Genomic DNA, 26,703 nt, shown 5'->3' with positions numbered 1-26,703 from the left:
CTACATATCAAAATATCCTTTACTCTTGCCCATTACCAAGTTAAAAACTTTGAGGAATGTTATATGGCCACTTACGTAGCAAGTGCCACAAACAGTTGATATCGGGTATTATGAGAACTTGCAAAACATACAGTATTGTAATAATCCTAGAAGTGTAGAGTCGGGAGATGCTATAGGTAGTTCTTGTGGATTCTTAGTGTACAATCAGATGACGAACTTTCAGGTGAGGCTAATAGGACTTTTCTGCAGAGCAGTTGACAGGGGCCAGTCTCAAATCATCAGCTTAACTTCCTCTTGCCAAGACTCATTGGAATCCAATCATATGATATTATAGTAGGATGAGCTTAGATGTAAAAAGAAGTCAGGGCTACAATCCAATGCGCTTTCCATGAACATTCTGGCCAGATGGAAACCAAGAGTGGAAAATGGGATATTGATCTAGAGTTTAGGGAGTGAGGTCGCTTTGGGAAGTGAAAACAAAGGGAAGAAACAAAGGGCTGGAACTCAGGCTCCAATATGCTAAAACAAGGGATTTGAATTACTCATTTTTTCCTTTTGCCTCAGGCTCTAACATGGCTCAGCCCATGCAGTCTTTATCTAAAAATTTGATATTTTGTTCATGCATGTTTGGATGGGTTAATTTTTATTTTTTTCAAAAATAGGTGTTAACATATTACTTATCTTGATTACTGAGGCTTTGGGCACAGCCTTAAATTCTGTGCCCTCTTATTCTACTCCTGGCCCTGTTAAGGAGAGTAAAAATGGTGCAGAAATGGGACCAAAGACCTCACTGATTTCACAGCGTTTGGAAGGAACTGAGCCAAGAAAGAAGGAATCAACATTTACAACTCTTCTTTGGTCCACTGCTCTCCATCTGCTCCACTTCACTGACTCACCCCATGGCCCCGAATTGAGGTGGACCATTACTTCTGATCCCTGTCACCATCTTGATTAAACTATATAAAATCTCTTTTCCTTTGTGTTCTGAAAATGTTAGAAATTACAAAGAACTTTTAATAGAAAAAAAACAAACACCAAATCATAGAGAAGGTTAAGTTTAAAGTACACAAATTTGACACTCCTCTAATTTCTCCTTCCACCTCCCCAGTGAATAAAATATGGCTCCATTGTCATGGACTTGTTCAGGTATGCCACTTTCAGCATACATGCCACTGGTTGTCAAGTTTTTATAGATTTTGATAATCTTAAATTAAGTAAAAGATCTGCAGTGGCTGGGAATATATCAAGGCTGTTCAGTCTTTTTCTTTCTTTCTTTCTTTTTTTTTTTTGGTGAGGAAGATTAGCGCTGAGCTAAGATCCGATACCAATCCTCCTCTTTTTGCTGAGAAAGATTGGCCCTGGGCTAACATCTGTGCCCATCTTCCTCTACTTCATATGGGACGCCGCCACAGCATGGCTTGACAAGCAGTGTGTTGGTCCATGCCCGGGATCCAAACCTGGGAACCCCAGGCCGCTGAAGCAGAGCACGTGCACTTAACTGCTGTGCCATTGGGTGGCCCCAAGGCTGTTCAGTCTTAAATGCCTCATTTGAAAGGAACAAACAATGGAAATAGAGACAAGCATCAGGAACATTTCTTCCATGCTGTGTTCAACACTCTGAACATTCCTTATGCAAAGGACAACTAGACACTCAAATCACTGAATGTTTTATTGAACAATTATTGAAGTTGTATGGGCAGAAATCTATAACCATTTAATTATCTTACTGTGGTATGGCTAGTTTTTAACTTCTGTGACTGTGAGAATCTGTACTTGAAAAAAGGATATGCTTGTATTAAATGAAATGTATCTGAACTGTACAAAATATAGTTTTCCTTTTTTTGTCCAAAGTATGTAAACAAGTACGTTTTAAACATAAATATAATTGACAATAGCTTATGTTTCTACTGAAATACACTTGTGTAAAGGAATTATAATTTATCCAGAAAATCATTTAGAATTTCCCCAAAATATCAAATTTAAATAATGAAGTAACACATTTCATAAAACATCTTTTGTGTGTAAATTTAATTACAGTGCTTTATATAAGCACCTTCCATCCTAAAAGACACCGTTAATAAGCTATGAAAGGGATACAAACTCCATGATGTCAGAATTTGTATTTCAAATTCTTTATATGTTAAGCCCAATCTTTTATTTTAGCAAAGTAAAGGTTAATGGTTTATGGCTTCTCCTACTCTGTAATGTTTACAAAGTAAAGTTTCCAGTCAGGATACGAATTTGTAAATTTTATATCTGGAATTAACTTACAGTAATATAATAAAACCTTTGTGGCACTGAGCTAACAGTCTTTCAATAAATACAAATTAAGAGCATATTTAACAACTTGGAAACACCTAATTATCAATACAATTCAGAATTAGACAGGATAGTTTCCTTGTGGGTAATCATATCCCTAAGTACCTTCTGATTTTTTATTTACATGTCTCAGCACCCCAGCACAAAAATAGCACCAAAACAAAGCCTAGCAGAGTGATGAGCACTCATGTGTTAGACAAGAGATATTGCCCTGCTTGAGACTTCATTAGCATAACTGTGTTTTAAATGTCAACGTTCAGTAGGCCTTTCTAAGAAACTATCTGTATAAATGAATCAACGCCATAAAACAGAACTTCAAAGGAAATCAAACATTGGCTTCCTATAATTATGTTATGAGAAGTAGATTCAGAAACGAACATTTAAGTTATAAAATAAAATGAACTACAATTAGTATTTCAAACTTTCTTGTACAACTTTAAGTGGGTATTATTCAAAATAAAAAATACTTTTATAAACATTAAAGCCTATCATATAAAATTGGTAATAATTAGTAGCTTCTTTCTTAGTCTCTCTATATAAATAATCAATGAACCAATTATTTTCTCCCTATTCTGCAAAGCCAGGTGGTTAATGTATTTGATTTCAGACTTAGCATTTTTTAAAAAAAATCACTCAAACATATAAAAAGTTATTTAATAGTTTTAGACAATTATAAGACTATGAAGGAAAAATTTTAAATTCTCTCACTTTTTACAATTAGAGAGTTCTAAAACATTAAAAAGTATTTTTCTTTTTAACCCATGTAAGAATAGTAACGTGCAGAAAAAGATGAGAGATTTTTGTCATGCAGGCAAATAATTGTGCTTCAGACTGGAATTGCTTTTGAATTTATGATATTTTCTCTCTAAAGAGAAACCAAGAAGAAGAGAATCCTGTGAAACTAATAAACGATCCCAGATGCTTTCAAATGATTCCTTTCTTACAGGAACTTCTAAGCAATCACACTATTATGTGTATGGGTATCTTTTCTTCACTTCTTTTCTTCTTCTGGCAGACAAGGTGAAGTTCACTAGAGAAGATCTATATTTGGAAGGCAAAGGGGAAAGAAACATATCTTAGTAAGAAATGCTATCCAGTAGACCAATTTACCTATGCTTAATTTTTTTTAATAGACAATGAGTTATGAAAATTTACCAGAGTTTTTCAGTGCTGAAAGCAACTTTATTATTACTTTTTAAATTTTATTTATTTTTTCCCCCAAAGCCCCAGTAGATAGTTTTATGTCATAGATGCACATCCTTCTAGTTGCTGTATGTGGGACGCGACCTCAGCATAGCCGGAGAAGCAGTGCATTGGTGCGCGTCCAGGATCTGAAGCTGGGCCGCCAGCAGCGGAGCACGGGCACTTAACCGCTAAGCCATGGGGCCGGCCCTGAAAGCAACTTTAGATTTTCTTAGCTTTCAATGTAAATACAGCGCCTATATTTCTTCAAAAGTCTGAATTTATGCTATTGAAGAGATTTTTTCATTAAATTATTTATCACCTAATAATCTTCATTTGCTCAGTGATCCACATTAGCAGTCTCAACTATTTTTCTTAGTATTTTGGATTTTGATTCCTAATATTTATACCAGCTAAGACAGTTATTTAGAGCAGACCAACAAAAAGATAGAACCAAAATCTTAATTTCGAGTATGTTATTTAATAGATAAAATGGTCCCTAGAAATCTTTTAATGCTATGAGACCATTTAATAATTAATACTTAGAAATAAGTTTTAAATATAAGGTAGGGCAAAATATAACTAATTTTTTAAAGAGAAAAATGAGTCTCTTACAAAAGGAGAATTATTGGTGCCATGGTTTTCCTAGGCATTTTGTTTTGGCCCCCTCCAGAAAACATGAAGGCAGCCCCTTGCTTCATTTTTGGAAGCTTCCACCTCCTTCACATGTCATTTTCCTCACAGTCATAGTGGGGTAACTGTAACTAATTTAGCAGTAAAAAGATGCAGGTATGCCTCTTCTAGGAATTATCTCTCAACTCAGACTGCCTAAATTTTGAACATAAAAATGAGATAGTTATTTTTGCTTATCAGATTGGCAAAGATTAAAAGTCTTGATAACACCCAGTGTTGGGAAGAGCATGGGGAATAAGCATCCTCATGACTTGCTCTTTGAAATGTAAAGTGGTATAGCTTTTCTAGAGAGCAATTTACTACTAGGTATCAATGTTTAAAATATGAATAACCTGGAAGGTACTTAAAGAATGATGAGTATAAGGAGCTCTGTGGACCCTCTTCCCAGTGAAACAACCATAGCTGGTGAAAATTATTTAAAAAAAGAAAAAGTATTTAAAGTCTCTGGAAATTGTCCTAAGGGGATAGAGCAAATGGAGAAACATTTATTCAAGTGCTATAGATTGAATATTTGTGTTCCCCCAAAATTCATGTGTTTAAACCTAATCTGCAGTGTGATGGTATTTGGAAGTGGGGCCTTTGGGAGGTGGTTGAGTCATGAGGGTGGAGCCCTCATAATGAAGATTAGTGCCCTGATAAAGTTGAACCCGGAGAGCTCACTTGTCCCTTCCACCATGTGAGGACACAAGAAGACAGCTGTCTATGGACCAAGAAGTGGGTTCACACCAGACATCAAATCTCCTGGCGCCTTGTTCTTGAAATTTCCAGCCTCCAGAACTATGAGAAACAAATTTCTGTTGCTTATAGGCTACCTAGTCTATGGTACTTTGTTAGCAACCTGAACAGACTAAGACATCGGAAAAATCTACTAATACCAAGAACCAGAAATGGTAAACAGGAAGGCTAATATAACAACTCTATAAATGTATACTTCCTCTCCTTCTCTCAGCTTTAAAGGACCTAAAATTGTATAAGTAATTATAACAAAGTTGGATTTGTACTATATAGAGATGTAATGTGCATAACTATAATAGAATTAAAAAGGGGAAGAGAGAATAGAGCTATATAGGTATTTCTATAACTTACTGGACTTAAAATAGTATAATATGAAGTAGATTCTGATTAGTTAAGATATATATTGTTTAAGTCCTAGAGCAACCACTAAGAAAATAACAGAGTGAAAAAAAATAGTGAAAACTCATATGTGGAAGATAATCAAGTACACGGACAAAGAGAACAGAATAGTGGTTACCAGAGGTGAAGGGGGTTGGGGATGGGCATAAGGGGTAAAGGGGCACATATATATGATAACTGACAAATAATAATGTACAACTGAAATTTCACAATGTTATAAACTATTATGATCTCAAAAAAAATAGTGAAAAAATCATTAAAAGAATTCAAATATTACAGTGGAAAATATTCGCTTAATGTGAAAGAAAGCAATAAAGGAGGAATAGAGGAACAAAAAAACAAAAAAAGACATGAGACATATAGATATCAATAATAACATACCATATCAATAGTAACATTAAATATGAATCTACTAAACAATCCATTCAAAATGTAGATACTGTCAGACTGAGTTAAAAAAAACATGATACAACTATATGTTCTCTATAGGAGACACACTTTAGATTCAAAGTCATAAATAGGTTGAAAGTAAAAGGATAGAAAAAGATATGCAAACAGCAACCGTGAGAGCTGAAGTAGATGTACTAATAATAGAAAAAATAAACTCTAAGACAAAAATTGTTGTTAGGGACAAAGAAAGACATTTTATAGGGCCAGCCCCACAGCCTAGTGGTTGAGTTTGGTGTGCTCCACTTTGGTGGCCCGGGTTCAGTTCCTGAGCTTGGACCTATGCCACTCATCAGTGGCCATGCTGTGGCAGTGACCCACATACAAAATAGAGGAAGAGTGACATGGATGTTAGCTCAGGGTGAATCTTCCTCAGCAAAAAAAAAAAAAAAAAAAAGAAGAAGAAGAAGAAGATATATGCACCTAAAAACAGAGCCCCAAAATACGTGAAGCAAAAACTGACAGAAGTGAAAGGAGAAATAGATGATTCATCAATAAGATGAAGTTAGAAATCAATAGCAAATAAATTTGGGAAATTTACAACAATATGTGGAAATTAACAACATACTCCTAAACAACTAATAGATCAACAAAGAAATCACAAGGGAAATAAAAAAAATACTTGGAGATGAATATGAAAAGTTATGGGATGCAGCTAAAGTAGTGCTTAGAGGGAAGTTTATAACTCTAAACATTTATATTAAAAGAGAAGAAATATCTCAATCGATAAACTAACATTCCACGTTAAGATACTAGAAAAAGAAGAGCAAACAAAACCTAAAGCAAGCAGAAGGAAGAAAATAACAAGGATTAGAGCAGAAATGAATGAAATAAAGAATGGAAAAACTATAGAGAAAATCAACAAAACTGAAAGTTCATCGTTTGAAAAGATCAACAAAATTGGAGAACCTTATCTAGACTGATCAAGAATAAAAAAGAAAAAATTAAAAAATCTCAGGAATGAAAGAGAAAACATCACTACTGACCTTACAGAAGTAAAAAAAAAAAAGATTATAAAAAATATTCTAAACAACTGTATGCCAAAAAATTAGGTAACTTAGACATAATGAAGAAATTCCTAGAAAGACACAAACTACCAAAACTGACTCAAGAAGAAATAGAAAATCTGAATAGGTGTATAACAAATAAAAAGATTGAATTAGCAATTTAAAAAGCTTCCCACAAAGAAAAGCCCTAGGCCAGATGAATTCACTGGTAAATTTTACCAAACATTTAAATAATTAGTACCAATCCTTCACAAACACTTCCTAAATATAGAATAGGAAGAAACACTTCCCAACTCATTCTGTGAGATCAGTGTTACCCTGATACCAAAACCGGAAAAGGCAATCACAAGAAAAGAAAACTACAGATGAAAATCTCTTATAAATGTAGATACAAAAATCCTTACCAAAATACTAGCACACTGAATCCAGCAATATATAAAAAATGATAGTACATCATACCTAGTAGGATTTATCCCAAGAATGCAAGGTTGGTTTAACATCCAAAAATTACTTAATGTAATGCATGATTTCAATAGAATAAAGAACAAAAATGCACGATAATCTCAATAGATACAGAAAAAACAGTTGACAAAACCCAATGCTAGTCTTTCATGATAAAAACTTTCAGCAAACTAGGACTAGAAGGGAGCTTCTTCCCTTCTATTTGAAGAAGAAGCTATGGGTCATCTACAAAGACCCATAGCTGACATCATACTTAATAGTGAAAGGCTGAATGCTTTCCATCTAAGATCAGGAATAAGGCATCTGTTCTCATCACTTCTATTTAACATTGTACTGGAGGTTCTAGTTAGGGCAATTAGACAAGAAAAAGAAATAAAAAACACCCAGACTAGAAATGAAAAAGAAAAACGATCTCTGTTTGCAGGTGACATGAGGTTTTACACAGCAAATCCTAAGGAATCTACTAAAAACTATGAGAATAAATCAATAATTTCACTAACGTTACAGGAAACAAGATCAATAAACAAAAAGCAATTCTATTTCTATACATTGGCAGTGAACAATTCAAAAATGAAATTAAGAAAATTCTACTTATAATAGCATCAAAAGAATAAAATACTCAGGAATAAATTAAACAAAAGAAGTATAAAACTTGTATTCTAAAAACAGTGCTGAAAGAAATTAAAATAAATCTGAATAAATAGAAATACATCAAATGGATTGGAAAAGTTAATTGTCAAGATGTCAATACTTCCCACACTGATCTACAGATTCAACACAATCCCTATCCAAATCCCAGCTGGCTCTTTGCAGAAATTGACAAGCTGATCTTAACATTCATATGGAAATTCAAGGAAACCAGAATAACCAAAATGATCTTGAAGAACTATAAAGTTGGAGGACTCACATGTCCCAACTTAAAAACTTGCTACAATATTACGATAATCAAGACCATATAGTATAAGCATAAGGGTTGACATGTAGATCAATGAAATAGAACTAAGAGTCCATATATAAACCTTTACATTTACGGTCAATTGATTTTCAACAATAGTACCAACATAGTTCAATGGGAAAAAGAATAGTGTTTTCAACAAATAGTGCTAGAACAACTGGATATCCAAATGCAAAAGAAGTCGGGCCCCTTCCTCACAACATATACAAAATCAAAATGGATCATAGACATAAAAGTAAGTGATAAAACTACAAAACTCTTAGAAGAAAATATAGGAGTAAATGTTTTTGACATTGGATTAGTCAATGGTTTTTTAATATGACACCCAAAGCACAAGCAACCAAAGAAAAAATAGACAAATTGGATTTTAACAAAACTAAAACCTTTTGTGCTCAAGGGTAACATCAAGAAAGTGAAAAGAAAACCTATAGAATGGAAGAAAATATTTGCAAATCACGTATCTGATAAGGGCCCTGTATTCAAAATATATAAAGAACTCCTACAACTCAACAATAAAAAGACAAATAAGCCAAGTGAAAAATAGGCAAAGGATTTGAATAGACATTTCTCCAAAGAAGATAGACAAATGGCCAATAAGTACATAAAAAGATGCTCGAAATCATTAGTCATTAAGGAAATGCAAATCAAAATCACAAGGAGATACCACTTCACATCCACTAGGATGGCTATAATAACAAGTGTTGATGAGAATGTGGAGAAATTGGAACCCTTATAAACTGCTGGTAGGAATGTAAAATGCTGCAACCACTATGGAAAACAGTTTGGCAGTTCCTTAATACGTTAAACATAGAACAACCATATAATCCAGCAATTTCACTTTTAGGTATATACCAAAAAGAATTGAAAAAATATTTTCAAACAAAAACTCTTTCAGAGCAGAATCATTCCTAATAGCCAAATAGTAAAAACAACAGATGATTGGATAAACGAAATCTGATTTTTCTATACAATAGAATTTTATTCAGCCATTAAAAAAGAATGAAGTACTGATACAAGTACTGCATAGATGGGCCTTGAAAACATTAAACTAAGTTAAAGAAACCAATCACAAAAGAAAAAATTATAAGTATCTATTTATATGAAATGTTCAGAATAGGTAAATCTATAAAGACAGAAAGCAGGTTAGTAGTTGTCTAGGATTAGAGAGTTGGGGAAAAATAGGGAATGCCCGCTAATGGGTATGGGTATTTCTTTTTGGAGTGATGAAAATGTTCTAAAATTGATTATGGTGATGATTGCACAACTACTTGAATATAGTCCATTGAACTGTATACCTTAAGTGAGTAAATCATATGGTATGTGAATTATATCTCAAAAAATTTAAGAATATGCATGTCCTAGTGATTCTACTTCTAGAAATATTTTGTCAGAATTTAACTGTAAAAGTGTTCAAAGGTGTATGCATACATGTTCATTGCACCCTTGTTTAAAGTAGCATAAATAAATAAAACATAAGTATCCATTAATAGAGTCAAGTTAAATTAAGTTTCCATACAATGAAATACTAAAGAGTCATTCAAAATGACTGTCTCCATATCTACAAATAAATACATCTGTCAGCAACCTGTAAAGAGGTAAGGTAGTAAATGCATTACGTATGTGTTTAAATAATATGTGTATGTATCATATATACACATATATAAATTTTGCATCTATAAAAATGTTACTATTAGAGAAAAAAGAGGAGTAAGTATAAAGTTGAAAGCTCTAACACAATTTTAATATAAATGAAACGGGAAACCTAAAGAACTCCAAAATCCACTCCCAAAGTTTGTTAGGCCAGTGTAATGAGAGACTTTATATGTGGTACACACACACACACATATAAGTGAACTGATATTTGATCAAAGTCTTGATTGAGTAGGAATAAACTAGGTGAAGAGAAGGGAAAGAATATCCTAGATCCTCGGCAGAGGAAATAACATGTGAAAGCCCTGAAGTGGAAAGGAAGAGGACACATTTGACAAACTCACAGAGAGCCACAGGGAGTCAGATACAGTTGGAGAGATAGAGAAGCACTTGATCATGCATAATTTTGTGGGTTACATTAAGAATTTTACTTTAATCCTAAGAGTAATGAGAATCATTAAAGGGTCTTAAGCAGTGTGGAGCTATAATATGAAGAATGGATAAAAGAGAAGCAGAAGTGGATATGAGAAGGTTGGTGCAAAGTAGACTGTAGTTAGGTTTGGGTGGTGTAAGCTGGAGATGAAATAGGTTTGGAGATGGGAGACTGAACATACAAATGGACATTGGCCAGACCATATATTAAAACAGAACTCTGACCACAAGCTGCAACAACCAGTCCAGGAAGCCAAACTATAACCTCTGCAGCAATTGGCCCCAAATGGTTAGGATTTGGTTAATAACTGCCAGCTTCCGGATATCTGCCCCTCCTTCCTCCAATTCCAATTCAAGACTAACCAGAGAAAGCCCCAAACCAATGCTCCCCAAACCAATCATATAGGGAGCCCCACTTCAAGGCAGCCTGCCTCCGACTTCCCCATACCAACAACCTCCAATTAGATCATACCTGAAGCCTTCCCCTTTTTTCACTATAAAGCTTTCTCACTCCCCTGAGTGTGTTTGGTCCTCTGCCAAATGCAAGCGATGGTGGCTGACTCCCTTGCTGTGGCAAGCTCTGAATAAATAGGCTTTGCTTATTCTCATTTGGATGGTCTTCTTTTTTCCCCCTGTGTAGGGAGGTACTTGAGGCCAAAGGAATGGCTGAAACAGAGCGGGAGAGAGTAGAGAGAAACTTCATCTGCAAGTCTTCATAGGTAAGATTAAGCCTGCCTATGAGCCAGAGGGTCAGGCAAGAATTGAGCAGAAAAGTATGGTGTCCTGGAATTTAAAGGAAGGGATTTTGGCAGACCGAACAGTCAGTTGCTAAATTCTGAGAAATCAGAAGGAAGACTAAAAAATGTCTGTTTAGAAACATGAAGATTGATGGCTATTTTAAAGAAGGGATAAAACAGATTAGAGTGGGTTGAGATGCTGACAAGATGATCCAGAGGGCAAAGAGAATGAAGAAAATATGTAAGTGGCAGTTTCAGATTCCTGAGAAAGTGGGAAGTGAAGGGATCCAACATGGATGGAGGAATGGTCACGCCTTCCGTGGCACCAAGAAGGAAGAAGTGGATGGGGGTGGGCAGGGTGGGAGGTAGATTAGATGGGATTCTAGTTTGCCACTGGGAAGTTGAGTGACATACCATCTGATGACTTCTCTTTTCTCTATGACGTAAAAGACAACGCCATCTGCTGGAAATGAAGAAGATAATCGTCAGAAATTTAAGGTGTGGAGAAAAAGTTAGAAACAGTTATTGTGGAGTGCAAAGCAGCAAGTTGACCATAGAAATGTAGCAGGTTTGCTGGACAGTGTGAAGGACTAACAGATTGGAGATGATAAATTTAAAAATGTTTCCAATCTGACTTCTTGTATATTCTCCAGCAGCAATAACATGCCTGGATGAAGACTTCTTGATTCTTTCAGAACAATGAGATGAAGACAGAGAAGCAAGAAAACCTGTAATATTGACAGCAATTATGGAAATAATGAATTATAGAATCTTAGTTGGAGAAAGGGAAGACTAGAGAGGACCAGTGGATCTGGAGAAGGATGGTCAATACTCTGGAAGGCCTGATGAGGTTGGAATACTGGCAGTGGCTGACCAAGCTCCTGGCATGAATGGGTGTGCATGGCTGAAACCTAGAGAAGGAGGTCTTGTGAAAGCCTGTGCATTACGTCGAATTTTCTTCACTAATAAAATTTTAACAAAGCAGAAGATATGTGGTTTGCATTATTAATTTGTTATGCCATCGAGTTGATTCAGACTCCTAAGCGACCCTGTGTACAGCAGAGCAGAACCCTGCCTGATCTTTTCGTGCCATCCTCTCACCTACCAGCGCTGTATCAGACAATGCTACACTGCTATTCATAGGGTCTTCTTGGCCAATTTTTTTCAGAAGTGGGTGGCCAAGTCCTTCTTCCTAATGTCTTAGTCTGGAAGATCTGCTGATACCCATCCATCATGGGTGACCCCGCTGGTATTTGAAATATTGGTGGTATAGCTTTCAGCATCACAGCAACATGCAGCCTCCACAGTATGACAACCGACAGACTGTCAGGTGGTGTGGTTCCCTGAGTGGGAAAGAACCTGGGCCTCGGTGGTGAGAGTATCGAATATTAACCACTAGACGACCGCATTATTAATTATTTTATTTATAAATATTCATAAATATTCTCAGTGGTAACAGGTAAACTATTAAGGATTTTGATCATAAATTAACAATATTCTGAGGGATTGTAAATAATCTGACAAGAATTTGAAGGTTTCTGGTGATAATTGCTTATAATTTTATTAAGATCAGGAAGTTTAGAATTCATCTGGGCATTTGGCATTATTGACAGTTTTGAAAGAATTGTGGCATTCGATACCATACACCACTATTTTTTAAAAATACATCCAAGAGTGAAATGCATTAAAATAGTGAATAATAAGTGATTTCATTTTTCTCAAATCACCTGAAAACCAATAAATATTCTCTTTCTGTTATCTAAGAATAATATATTTTTCAAATACCTTACTGCTATGTAATAATAACATTAATCTAATATCATTAGGTCACTAATTGAATACAAAACTGAGAACAAACTAAAGACAAAAGACTTAGGTGGGCCAGCCCCGGTTGCCTAGTGGTTGAGTTTGACATGCTCCGCTTCGGTGGCCCGGGTTTGGTTCCTGGGCACAGACGTACACCACTCTTCTGTCAGTGGGCATGCTGTGGCGACGGCTCACATACAAAAAGAGGAAGATTGGTAGTGGATGTTAGCTCAGTGCAAATCTTCCTCAGCAAAAAAAGTCATGCTACAAAGAAATTTTAGATTCCTAAACATGATAAAGATCAGCTACTCTAAATATCTACAAAATAATTACACCGTTTGTAATGAGAAATGTTTCCAAAGTGAAGAAAACTCTGAAATTAGTCTTTAGTCCATCATGTTGTATTTTGTATAGGGGAATATATATTTTATTATAATAATATATAATATATAACACGACTATATTTCTATATATTTATGTATTCAATACTTAATATGTATAATATACCATCATTAAAGCATTGTAATCTTTAGAGAAGTTTTTTTTTTTTTTTTTTTAATTTTTCCCCTAAAGCCCCAGGCGATAGTTGTATGTCATAGTTGCACATTCTTCTAGTTGCTGTATGTGGGACGCGGCCTCAGCATGGCGGGAGAAGCAGTGCGTCTGTGCGCGCCCGGGATCCGAACCCGGGCAGCCTGCATCGGAGCGCACGCACTTAACCGCTAAGCCATGGGGCCGGCCCGAGAAGTTTTATTTCGTCAGTAAATTGGGAACATTAGGGATTTTCCCTGAGTATGATCTTTGGATACTGGACTATGATTTTTTGAGATAACAATAATTTTCTGTATTGTCAACATCCTATAGATATAGTCCATGCAGGAATCCCCCATAGTTCAGGCTACTCTCAGGCCATTCACACATTGTAAAGGTTTACACTCTAAGCTTTCAGGGCCAAGTCTTGCCTTTAAGGAATTCACATTCCAATACTGATAAAAATACGATGAAATAAAGTAGAATATGATAAATGGCTCAAAAACCTACTAATAAAAATACTGTGATTGTCAAGAGAGAGTGGAATATTATTTTAAGCTAATTGGATCAGGGTGGGCCTCATAAAAAATGGAATTTGAAGAGAAGCCTGGGGGTAGGGGAAAGGTTTGAACTTGAGATGAGGGAAACAATGCTTGGAAGAGAAAACACTTCCCGCACAGAGACAGGAAATCCGAGTTCAGTTCGGCAGTTAATATTAGGAAATAAAGCTGAAAATGTGTGCTGGGATCTGATGATAGTAAGTCTTAAATTCTAAGATAATATATGAAAGTTTCATTTCTTTTAGAAACATTAATGGAATGCTGTACTCTGGGCATTCTTTTCAGCTGAAGATACAAAGATAAATACAACCCAATGTTGCGAGTTTAGCTAAGCTACTCCATGGGATTATTGCCTCAGCATCCATTTTGTTTGGCCAAGTGTCTTGTAAGGACTTTAAACTGACACTAGTCCCTCATGCAAGCTCATACCCTGGATAGCAGCCTCAGAGTCATGAGCAAATGTAAGTTCCTGATATGACTTCCCCAACAGCCCTCGTGATCAATAGTCTCTCTTGCCTCCCAGGGCCTGTATACCTTATGTGCCCCTTAGATAAGACTCCTGTGGCTTACCAAAACCCCACTCTTTTGGTTTGAATTGACCAATCTGACCCTAGCCCAGGAACCCCAAAGCGTTCCACCTACAGACCCTAATAAAGGCATAATGCCCCAAGTCCTGTCTCTTTCTTCATTCTGCTCTGACTTTCCTATGTGGCCCCTCCAGGTGTGCTGTTTACTTCTCCCAGGAGCCCTGAGTAATAAACTTCTCTATTTCAATTTACCTTGTGGTTAGCTGTTGAACTAAGGCTCACCTTGGCTCACCATTCTGTACTCTGTGCTCCACTTAACAAATGTTAATTTAACAAAGTCAAAATACCCACAATCTGCCTTCAGGGAATTTACAGCATGCTGAGGAAGGAGGGGAGGAGTACAGTCAGTTAACACATTATTACAATGCAATGAGTCAAGTACTTTGAAGGAAGTATGCTAATGGTGCTGAGAGCAAAAAGTGGGCATCTAATACAATTGGTAGAGGTATCAAAATCAGGGCAGGTTTCTTGAGGGATGAATTGACAGTCAGAAAAAGAGTAAAGAAAGGACATTGCAGGCAGAAATGTAGCTTGAGGAACAGCAAGAGGTGAAGAACAGACTGACTTTAAAGTAATAGTAATAATAATAACCTTGGCTACTATCTATTTAGCACTTACTATGTGCGTGGTATGGTTATGATAAGGTATATACCATTACTAGCTCCATTTTGCAGGTCTGGAAGTAGAGGGAGGCTTAAAGAGGATAAATGACTTATCAATGATCTCCAGTGAGTGAACTGTGTGGCCAGAGCTCCATCCATGCAGTCCAAACAGTCTTAATTCTTTCTTATTCCCTCTGAGAGAGGGAAAAGGAGAAGAGGTGACAGATGATGCTGGAGAGGTACATTTTGTAAGGTGTTGTTTGTTAAATTATGGGAGTTCTCACTGTCCTGAAGACCACAGGGACAGTTGAGAATTTTAATCAAAGTGTGACATGATTGGATTTACAGTTTAGAGAGATTAGAGGATAAAACAAAAAATGGACTTTCCACAATGAGAACTGAAGTCTGGAGTGATCAGTTAAAGTGTTAAAGTCAAGTTGGAGAGAGAGAAGAGGCACTGAGATAGTGGTAACTGAGATGAAAAAAAGAGAGCAGACGGGCTGTTCTCTGAGAAGGAGTTATCCCTTGCTGTGAGATGGAAAAGGAGGTTAAGAAGCTTAAGGAAACTAGAGGTCATTAAAGGTTTGAAATGTAACTGAATGGGAGTCAGAGGTGCCTGAAAGTAAGCAGAAGAGTTCTTCCCAGAGAGCCGTGCTAAAGTTGGAGATGAAGCGTTTCACTAAAGTGTGGATTCTGTGGCTTTCAGTTAAGGCAGAACGGAGATAGAAGAGCCAAGACAACAGGAGAGTTGCAAAAAAAGTTGGGAGGCAGGGCAGAGGTCTGGTCAAGGGGGTCAGAAGCCTGTGACTTTGAGGGAGGAAGAATAAGGTAGAAAAGAGAGAACTAGAAGCACTTGTATTTTGAATGGTAATCAGGGGGGCAAGAGAAAATTAGTTGGTCTCAATTTAAAATAACATATTAAAAGGTACCTTTACCAAAAGTCTCTTCACAGCTGTTACCTCTGGGGAGTGAAAATGGGCAACAGAGTAGGGTGTTCTCAAGGAGTAGGGTGGAAGACTCTTACTTTTCACTTTACATTCTTCCATACTGTTAGAAAAAAATTTTACACCACGAACGTGTATCACAATTATTATTAAAAAGCTAGATGAGTATGCATTAATAGGATATGTAGTTATCTAGAGTACATATTTATAAATAAAAGCATTAATGTAGTGAGATTTTACTATTGGAAGGGGAGATCATTAGAATCCAAGGTCCCTACCTCATTTTCCACTCTACTGCTCTCACATTAACCTGTAAGCTTAGATTTCCTGACACCCTTTCTCTTGCTTGCCTCTACTCTAATTCACTTAGTGCTGAAGGTGAAAAAAAAAAAACAAAAAATCAAGAAAATGAGTTTTATACAGCTTAGATTTTCCGTTTAATTAACTCAATTGTACAGGTTAGGAAATCGCACTGAAGATCACTGAGGTAGACTCTAGGAGCGAGAAAAATGGACAGAGTCAAGATAATAGGACATTCCTAGTAAATGAGCTAAGCCTAAACCACTCTAAAGAGTTAATCTGGAAAACTTCTAAAGTCAACTGTTTACCTTACCTATCCTTTTACAGTCTTACTTGACCCTAACTGAATCAAATAACCACATGTGATTTTATCTAAATCATGTAGGAAACAGAGGGGGATAAATGAAAGGGAGGTTCTGCCTTAAAGTTCCACTAACTAGGTCTATAGCACCTTTAACTAGTTGTCAAAGTACCTTTGTTGCAAGATATTAAAAATGTCCAAGTATTTAGGACAGTGAGATTTATGCTATCAAATTTGAAGGTAGCACTTTATAACACTGGTTGAGCAAGATCTTGGGAAATTATCTTAATGTTTTATCTTGCATTGGCTTTTATACTATTGCTAGATTCCGAAATGTAACTTATATATTCTTCAAAGAACTGTAGCTGGAATGTAGGACTAGTCCAAACACTGAGAAAATGGATGCTGTAAACTGAGCAGTTCTTTAAAGCTGATCAGTCAAATTTTGCAAAGGATTGCTATCATTCAATGGTTTATATGGCTTTTATTTAAATTTCCCTTTGGTTTACAAATTTGGTTTATGGGTCAAAACTTTTCTTAACTTAGACAATTCAAATTTCACTACTCTATCTTGTTTACTTGGAACCCTGGTTTTTATGGCAGGTGGTTTGTGGAGAAAGTCAATATAATTTGTGGCTGACTAAGGGCTTTTATCCACATTATGCAAGGTATCTTTCTCTAGATGTAGGAATTCCCTTGCTATTGTGAAATGCCTCCTCTCCTCTTTGTTATTTGTGGAGGAGTGCTGGGAAAATCTTGACCTTCTCCACTCCTCCTAAACTCACATTTTACCATTATTTATATGTGAGACTGAAATGCATTATCGACACACACCAAAGGACTTTTTAACATATAAAATATTTTTAAAACCTGTTTTAGTCCCTATTAATTGGCTTCTCAAGAACTTCTATTGTATCTTTCTAGATTCCTCCGTCAAATTTGTTTTTCATATTTTGATAGCAAAGAGTAATTTGTTACAGATACAGGTGTAGAGAAACTTGGTTTTTTGTCTTACTCCTCTTGATAAATGCTTGTTACACTGAATTGCCCTTCTTTCATTTAATGTCTTACTACAAACAGGGCTTTCACTGAGTTTGAAAAGCACGTATCAAACAATAGGCATAGCAACCATTCTTTCCTCTGAATGAATAGTGCCATAAACGCTACAATCTATAGGCCAACTGAATAAGCCAATTTAGCAATTACCTGTGTATGTTAACCAGCTGAGGGGTATTTCCACGGCATTTTTCTTTTTTAGGGAAATATATTCTATATGAATTCAAGAGCTTAAAATTGTTACAATGGAATGCCAAGTTATTTTTTAGTATGAAGCAACTTAAACTTGGGCAGTGTTTGAAGTTAAATGACTCAAGCAGTATTACTGGTGATGGTGATGATATAAATCATTGGCCTTTCAGTGAATGTTAAAAAAAAAAAAATAGGGATGAGCAAAATTCTATTCTCAATTTATCCTTAAAGATGCAACCAACAAGACCAGTTCTAAGAGTGAAGCTGGAATGCTGCCCTGCCATTAATATTAAGTTGATTTTGTATATTAAAAGAAATATTTTCAGGAAAAATAAACTGTGAAGTATTGAGGCTAGTACATCATTCATTTGGTGTTGGGCAAATATGTCCAAATGCTTTCAAGCCTGCAGTGGCCTTAACAGGAAATGTGCTTGTTCTGAATAACATAGGGAGCTATTGAGTGTTTTTCAAAATACATGTTTAAAGATACTTTCATAATGATATTCTCCTGCTGATTTTTTAGTTATGATAATTGTCAGACACACAATAGTATTAATTCATATATAACTATCACTCAGATTTGACAGTTCTCAAGATTCTCCTACATTTTCCTCATCTCTCCCATTAGACGACTAAAGCAATTCCCAAACATCACGTCATTTCACGGTTTTGTTTTGTAAGTATGCATCCCTGAAACTGACATCACCGTACAGCCATTATCACAGATTACAAAATATGAATAAACATTCTTTGATATATCTAATATAGAACATTGCCTAAATGTAGGAAAACTATTTTCTATTGGAAATACCTCAGGGGAAGGGCACTCGTGAGTGGAGAGGCATGCATCTCCTCTGAACGCAGTTGTGTCTGTACAATTTTCTTCTCATTGCCAAATTAGCTGAGGAAAAAAAGGGAAATATTAGGAGCATTTTTTAGAAAATTAATTGTTTAATCTGGAGAATGTAAGGGAATATTTTGGATCCAAATTATACTGTGATGATTTGCTATTTGTTCAGATGTGATGGTGACATAAAAAAATAATGTGATGAAATACACAAGGTGCACTCCTAACAGTTCATGTTAATGGCAGGATCTAATAGTAATATCCTCCTCTTTCTACACAATTTCTTTTTAAATGCTCCTAGACCTTTTATTTTATGTAGTGAATTAATCACAAATATTTTACAAGAACATTGTCCCAGGTGTTCTGTATTTCAGAAAAGCAGGAATGATTTGAATAGCAATGGCTATAAGCAGTAAGAAGAGATCAGCTGCTGATTGGGAACTTTTTTCTTATTTCTGTGAAAGGGCAGACCAGGGGACATCATTTGCAATAACTTCAGTAATCAAACTTCTGATTAACTAAACAGGCAGAGACTGAATTTTTAACCAATTATGCAGCATTTTCTGTTCTAAATGGAGATGTATATTACTAAGCGAATAATCTAACGTTTGCATATAAACATTATCACCTTTCTATTTAAATTTGGGTTTGCTTTTTATTGAGTTAGAAAACTTTCTAATTTTTTTACTTGCCAGTGCTTTGAAATCTTAGATATTTGGTTTTGAAGTAAAAGCACATTAGAATACCTCTGCTTACTAAATCCCTATTGGTTAAGAGCGACACAACTGATATCATCCTTGAAACACGTGTTAAGTAAATTAACGTTAATTATCCTGACCATATATATTTTTGACATTTTTTTGGCTCTATAAATACAATACTAAAATTGGCACTTTTTTGTTTTAAGGGGCATATCTAATTATATAACTAGAAATAACAGCTATTGACCTGTTTTAAGATGTCATCTGCATCTTGTACATTACGATTTCTATATATTGTTAATTCAGTTAACGTTGCCCCACTCCAGCAAGCAACATGCTCTTTTAATAAATTGCTTTGGATTTTGCATTTTGTCTAAAAATCTATAAGTTTGTTTAGCACTGTAGCGACTAGACCAAACATTCTCGTTTCTTTTTACTTAGAAGGACAACAAAGATCAGTTTTCTTTGAATTTAGAAAAATAGTGGTAAAATATTTATCATCATTTAAAAATCCAGCTATTTTTTAAAGTATCCTACGAATGGACCTAACAAGACAGATAGCATACTTCCAAAATCCCACGCGCTCACCGCCAATAACCGCAAGCACGCCTAGATGACTTTCAACATAAACACAATCACGCTCAGAGGCCCGAGGACCCAAACAGGCATAAAAACAAGTTACTGGGTACAAATGGATCAAAATCCTACCTGGTCTCTGCCCGTTGATAAGAAGACTCATCATAAAAATTAAAAATACAAAAAAGAACTGTTGAAGTCGCATTTTTCTGCCACACTAAGTAGGAGCAACAGCTCTCAAAGTAAACTAAACAGTCTTTGAATAGTCTATGCAGTATCTGTGTGGCTCTCCTCACATTCTAATGACAAACCTCAGAGAACTACCAGCCGCGTTTTCCAGAAAGGTTAATGATCACATCAGACAAGGTTACTGGTGCGCTGTGCTGTGGTCAGAGCCTCCCTCGGCCTCAGACCCCTCCTCCACTCCTCTCCTCCTTCGCCCGTTACTCCCCTTTATTTCCATAAGCAAATATTGGTGAAACAAACCATTCAAGCGTGCTTTAACTTCAGTGGAAGTCTACTCTGGAAGCTCCGAAGAGAGGCTGACTTAAATTCAATCTGGATTTGGAGAAATATGTAAAACAAGGCATGGCATTGCCTCCTCCCCTCATCATTTGCATCTGTTTAAACTTTGCATTGCCCATATTGGTCCCACATGCAGAAACCAATGGAAATGACAGGAAGTCTCTCTTTTGTCCTTTTCAGAAGGAATTCTGAAGCTCTAACTTAAGACTCCCAAATGCTTTGTGGCAGAACATGTGCTGAAATGCTTTCTCTTTACCAAAGCTACTACAAAGTGGTGGCTATTTACCCTAAATCTCCAAATTGCTTAATCTATGTGGGTTTATATCAATAAACATTCCTGGGGTTTTGAATGTTCTGAAATAAATCTGAAAAATGTTTTGTTTTTACTTTGTAAAATGCAATTTAAAAAGTAATGGAGATCATTTTCATTTGCAATACTTCCAGTATTTTAAAAAAGGAAGTTCAGGCGAGCCACAAACTCATGAAATCTGTGTTCTGTTAAAAAATTTACATGTGGTGGAATACCAGGCTAATATATTGCAGGCACACAAATTAGAGATGGAAAAAGAACTCAGTTCATCTCCCAATGAATCCAGAAGACATAAAAACAGTCTAGTGTTGTCTTTTGCACACATACACCAAGATATTTTTTTAAGTGCTTCCTTGTCTGTCATATGTAGCTGTTATAAATGGAAATCACTGTCCTTACTATAAAGTTAACCTAAAGGATAGTGTAGATACACTCTGAAATACAAGTAGAGCCAAAATACCAAATCTAAAGCATATGCAACTTGTTATGTACTGCCAGGAATTTTGTTGCATTTCGCTTCTCTAAATTCAGATAGTAGGTACACAACGTTGGGCTTCCTGGGGTTTGAAATAAGTGCATAGTTTGTCTTGATCTTACAAGTCAGTCTATAAAATTCCCTGCCTGCCTAGTTATGCATGTACTTTATAACAGACAATAGCATACAGAAATTCTTAAAATCACTTTCTTAAAATCCAAAGACTATTTGCCCATTTAGAGACTGGAAGCATAGTGTTAAAAGGTACTACTTTTCTATGCTGCATTTGTATATTGCTCCATAAAATCAATTGAATACAAGAGTTTGGACTCATGATATAAAAGTGCTTCATGAATGGCAAAGGGTTTGTTCAGATTGTTACTTCCCCTGCAAGTCTCTCAGTATAGCATACTGGAAAACAGGAAGCTAACAAAGTTGAGTGTTCAATCAAGCAAACCAACAGGAAACCAATATAGATTTTGGCAGTATAACCTCAGGCCAAGGTTTAAGTCTATTCGAAGGTATATTAGTGAGTTTTCTTTATGGATAAAAAGGTGACTACCATAGACTGCAGGTATTGATTACAATTTTTATATTTCATTACCACATGATCAACAATGAAATCCTAGAATATGGCCAATGTAAGCAAGTACTGTGGAAGATATATAGTAGTTCTGCCTTATCCTCAGTGATAAAAGTTACCATAGTTCTTAGCAACCTGAGCATATGATTTTTTTCTTCCCTTAATAAGTCAAGAACTTTCACCTTTTCACTTAAAGGAAGCACTTTACGGCTTCTCTTTGGCATATCTGAATTGCCAGCAGCACTACTCTTGCACTTTGAGGCCGTTATTAAGTAAAATAAGAGTTATTGAACACAAGCACTGAGATACCATGACAGTTGATCTGATAACCAAGTCAGCTACTAAATGACTACAGCAGGGATACACTGGACAAAGGGATGATTCACTTCTTGGGCAGATGGAGTGGGACAGTGAGAGATTTCATCATGCTACTCAGAACAGCATGCAATTTAAAACTTATGAATTGTTCATTTCTGGAATTTTCCATTTAATATTTTCAGATCACAGTTGACCCCAGGTAACTGAAGCTGTGAAAGTGAAACCTCAGATAAGGGTGGACTACTGTAATTAAATGACATTGCCACTGATCAGGATAGAATAAAGTGCTGTATTTGTTAAGTAAACACTTTAAATATCAATTTTCTTATTTTTAAAAATTGAGATAAAATACCTGGCTTTCCACTTGAAACAGTTATAAAGATTTATCAAGATAATGCATTACAGGGCCAGCCCAGCTGGCCTACTGGTTAAGTTTGGCACGCTCTGCTTTGGCAGCCCAGGTTTGGTTCCTGGGTGCAAACCTACACCACTCGTCTGTCAGTGGCCATGCTGTGGCGGCAGCTCACATTCAAAAAGAGGAAGATTCGCAATAGATGTTAGCACAGGGCAAATCTCCCTCAGCAAAAAGAGGAAGATTGGCAACAGATGTTAGCTCAGGGCGAATCTTCCTCAGCAAAAAAAAAAAAAAAAAAAGATAATATATTACACTTATGAAACTTAAGACATTATTTATTTAAAATTATTCTTTCCAAAAACAACTTAAGAAAGATGATGATGATTCTATTTAAGATGATGCCTTTTGGAGTACAGTAGTAAAATGTTATAAAGTTGATAGGCAAACTGAAATGCTAGACATTGAAGGTCAAAGACAAATAATCCAGCATTTCTAAGGAATGCAGGTCACCAATGGTGGTAAATCATTCTTGTTAATGTTGAACAATCAGGCATGGAGAAATCTTGATAGCAAAATGGTAAGTCAAAATGATGCAAGTGGCTCTGCAAACAGTGCTTTTAACCTGTAACTAGATGAAAATGATGAATCATCTCTGTTTATGTGAACAGAAACTCCCACTTCTACCCTACCTACAGCACGGGTCGGCCTCCTTTGACTGAGCCAAGTATGGACATTTTGGGCCAGGTACCATGCTAAGTACTTACATACATTTCTTCAATTAATATTTCTCAAAACACTCTAAAGTACTACTCCCTGTTTATCAGATGAGTCAACTAAAGAGAGTGTAGCCTCTAAGCCTATACAACCGGGAAGAGGAGTAGATGGAATTCAAATTCCATGAACTAAGCTCCCAACCATTTTGCTGTCCTCCCGTCTAAGCTCCAAATCCTAGTTCTTATAATAATAGCCTATTGAAGCTATTATAAAAATAAGGATAAGTTAGGAACATACATCTTGTACTGGGTTGATAGTGTCCCCCCCAAAATTCATATCAACCTGGAAACTCAGAATGTGACCTAGGGTCTTTGCAGATGTTACTAGTTAAGATTGAAGTCATATTGAAATAGGGTGAGCTCTAAATCCAATTTGACTGAAATCCTTATAAGAAAAAGGAGAAAAGACACAGGGACATACAGTGACATATGGGCACAATGCCTTACAATAGGCAGAGATTGGATTTATGCTGCCACAAACCAAGAAAAAGCAAAGATTGCTGGCAACCACCAGAAGTTAGGAGAGAGGCATAGAACATATTCTTCCTCTGAGCCCTCAAGAAGCAATCAAACTTGCTAACACCTTGGTTTTGGACTTCTGGCCTCCTGGAACAAAGGAAGAATAAATTTCTGTTGTTTTAAGCCACCCAGTCTGTGGTACTTGGTTACAGCAGCCTTAAAAAACCAATATACTTCTATATATTCATATAGTCTGTAAGTAGATATAGTCTCTATATAATTGTATAAGACATACTTATTTTTATAGTGGTATACGGTGTATGCCAGTTATATAATAAAACTTATTTTATTTAGACATCATAATCTTATGGTGTAAGTTTCATCTCCATTTTACAGATGAGAGAACAAACTCAGAGAATTAAGCGACTTGCCCAAAATTAAACTAAATAGTTAATAGCAAAACCGATTTGGGGTCTGTGTCTATTTTGGGCCTCTTATACCTTTGATTTTGATTCCATGCCCTCATTCGTCCTAAGAGATCCTAGCCCATCTATCTTGTCTTCTTTCCCACTCTTATCTTAATCTGTCCTTCTCTCTCTCCCTCCCTACGAATGTACTCTCTCCAACCTAACAATTCTCACCCTTTGCTCATTTTCCTTCAGCCTGCATTTGGCCAGAAGTCTGAAATAGAGTCCCTCTTGCTTGTTCTACTCCCTCACCACCTTCTTTGGGCACATCTCCTTGATATTGGACTCCAGCTTTCACCACCGTACTGAAACTGGTGTGTCTCACATAAACCATTCAACTTTCAAATAGGGCCTTTTCTCTGAAAACTTAATCCACTCAAATTAGGCTACTCTCTGCTCACATTTTCCTCTTTTCTTGTTTTTGCTCATTGTGTGTGTTTCTTTTCTTTGGAAAGACCTGCTCTGTTTGTCCCAATTGTACTTGATTGAAGTCTTACTTCAATCAAGGGTTTAATTCAATCATTTAAGGTCAATTCAACAAATATTTGTCGGGTACTTAAATTACTACTATGTTCCAGGCTCTGGTTCTAGGTACTAGGGGTAAAATGAGAATCAGACATAGTCCCCACTCTTGAATTTAATGTTGATTCATTAAATTTTATCTAATTTATGTGATTTAATTAATTTTTAGAATAAATTCATTAGGTTTCCTCTATAAGCATTTCCTGATTCCTGCCAACTGAAAGTGATTTCAATTCTGTTCTGGGGATCTGGAAAATTTCCTCTGTTATCATAGCCTTTTCACCACCGCTGTACTTAATGCCTCCCTTGAGGGCCATGGTACATTCACTCTGATCTGACAGTTTCTTGAGGACATATGGACTCCTGCAGAAATAAAAACTCCTTGCATGGAAAGACTTGTCTTTTCATCTTTTGATGTCTTCTCCAGAGCCTATAAATATTGAATTCATGTTCAATTAAATTGAATATGGGGGAAATCATGAGATATTAAAAAATGAATAGGGAGAACTTAAAACTTAAAGAAAGGGAACAGGTGAAAAATATTTACCTACAAAATGTGAAACAAAATGAGACAAGTTTAGGAATTAATTAGAGCAAATACTAGGTTGGCAGTTTGTGGAGCTTGATCTAGATAAGGATAGAAACTAGGTTACCTTTCAAGTCTGCAAAGCTGTGTTCTGTAACTAAGCTCTATAACCTGTGATATACCTGCCTCTATAGAAGGTAAACGCGGTGAGGGTAGGAAACTTGATCTGTTTTCTGCATTGCTATATCTTCATTGCCTAACTTATTGTTGAAAAAATTAATTAGTAAAATTCCACTCTAAGTATCCTAGCATGGGAAAGTAGATCTTAATGTTATCAGGATCTGCTCTTGATTCCTGGTTAACCACCCGTTTCTCTTTGTAGTGGGATTAGCTCCTGCCCACAGGTGGAAACATTTAAAACTAATCCTGGTGGAGACAGACTGTGGCTTAATTTAAGAGTCCGTCTTCCCAAGAGTGTTTCCTATTTGATCCCTGATTGCCTGGATGGTGGTGACTACCCCTTTCCAATACCTTGCTTTGACTTCACTTAACTGCCTGAGGCCTTATTTCCTCTGGCTTCCCATTTCTTCCATTTCTCTGCTTTCCAGACTTTGGATCAATACATTGATTGACCTCTGGTTTTGGTATACATTTTTCTTTTGATCCTTCGTTCCATTTAGACCACTTCTGGGTCTAGACCAATCGCATGTGTTTCAGTTTTCATTACCTACATTAGTTCTCCTGGGCCTCCCTTAATTATCTACTGCCATTCTTGGATCCCAAGTTACCACCGAAGAAGAAACTAACAACCAAAGTTATAGAAAATAGAATCATAGTAAATAAAAAATCATTGGTTTGGAAACACGTGGGACCAAAATTGGCATTCTCCTTGCTTAGAGGAAATGGTGAATTAGACATGTTGGAGGTATCAAATGATGAAATTAGAATATTGAGTGTGGTAAATATTTATTCAGTATAATGCTCACTCAAAAATTTTCCCAGGATCTTCTTGGGCACATGTGCTGGTTGAAAAAACATTACTGATCATAAATGCTGCATCAAGCTAATATCTGAGCCAAAATATATATTTTCACAAGAAACCATAGCTCTAAAAAAGGCACACACTTTTGCGAGTATGGATGTCTTCCTAACCATCGTATGCCTGGGAAGCCTGAAAAAAATAACGTGGTCATGGGTGTAGTAAACTCTCAATTATATCATGTGCAAAAATAATAGAGGTAGCAACATATGTGGAACATTCAGACACCCCCTGCATTATGGTGATTCTTATTCAAGCTACTGGTTTAAAGTGATTGACCAAATGGCATCAAGAAGGCTTTTGTTACTGTAGTACATTAAATGGGATATT

The 26,703-nt window shown here is 36.1% G+C and overlaps 1 protein-coding gene across 1 annotated transcript; it reads right to left on the bottom strand.

Moving 5' to 3' along the window:
• Positions 1–1,651: 1,651 nt before the first annotated feature.
• Positions 1,652–20,494, bottom strand: APELA (apelin receptor early endogenous ligand). Its single transcript, XM_058550303.1, has 3 exons — positions 20,154–20,494; positions 18,709–18,798; positions 1,652–3,360 (listed from the first exon to the last, which is right to left on the bottom strand). Exons 1-2 carry the CDS (start codon positions 20,224–20,226, stop codon positions 18,710–18,712), a joined length of 162 nt encoding a protein of 53 aa, XP_058406286.1. The 5' UTR covers positions 20,227–20,494; the 3' UTR covers positions 1,652–3,360; position 18,709.
• Positions 20,495–26,703: the final 6,209 nt, after the last annotated feature.

This window comes from Diceros bicornis, chromosome 11, assembly GCF_020826845.1.
Source record: "Diceros bicornis minor isolate mBicDic1 chromosome 11, mDicBic1.mat.cur, whole genome shotgun sequence".
NCBI classification, from domain to species: Eukaryota; Metazoa; Chordata; class Mammalia; order Perissodactyla; family Rhinocerotidae; genus Diceros; species Diceros bicornis.
The sequence above is the reverse complement of the archived record's forward strand: the minus strand, read 5'-3'. Positions and strand labels throughout refer to the sequence as shown.

Excerpts from the sequence above, each read along its gene's own strand:
- APELA (XM_058550303.1), bottom strand. The coding sequence starts at position 20,226 with ATGCGACTTCAACAGTTCTTTTTTGTATTTTTAATTTTTATGATGAGT. Across the intron at positions 18,799-20,153 it reads TATCAACGGGCAGAGACCAG|CTAATTTGGCAATGAGAAGA; the intron begins GTAGGATTTTGA and ends TTTTTTCCTCAG.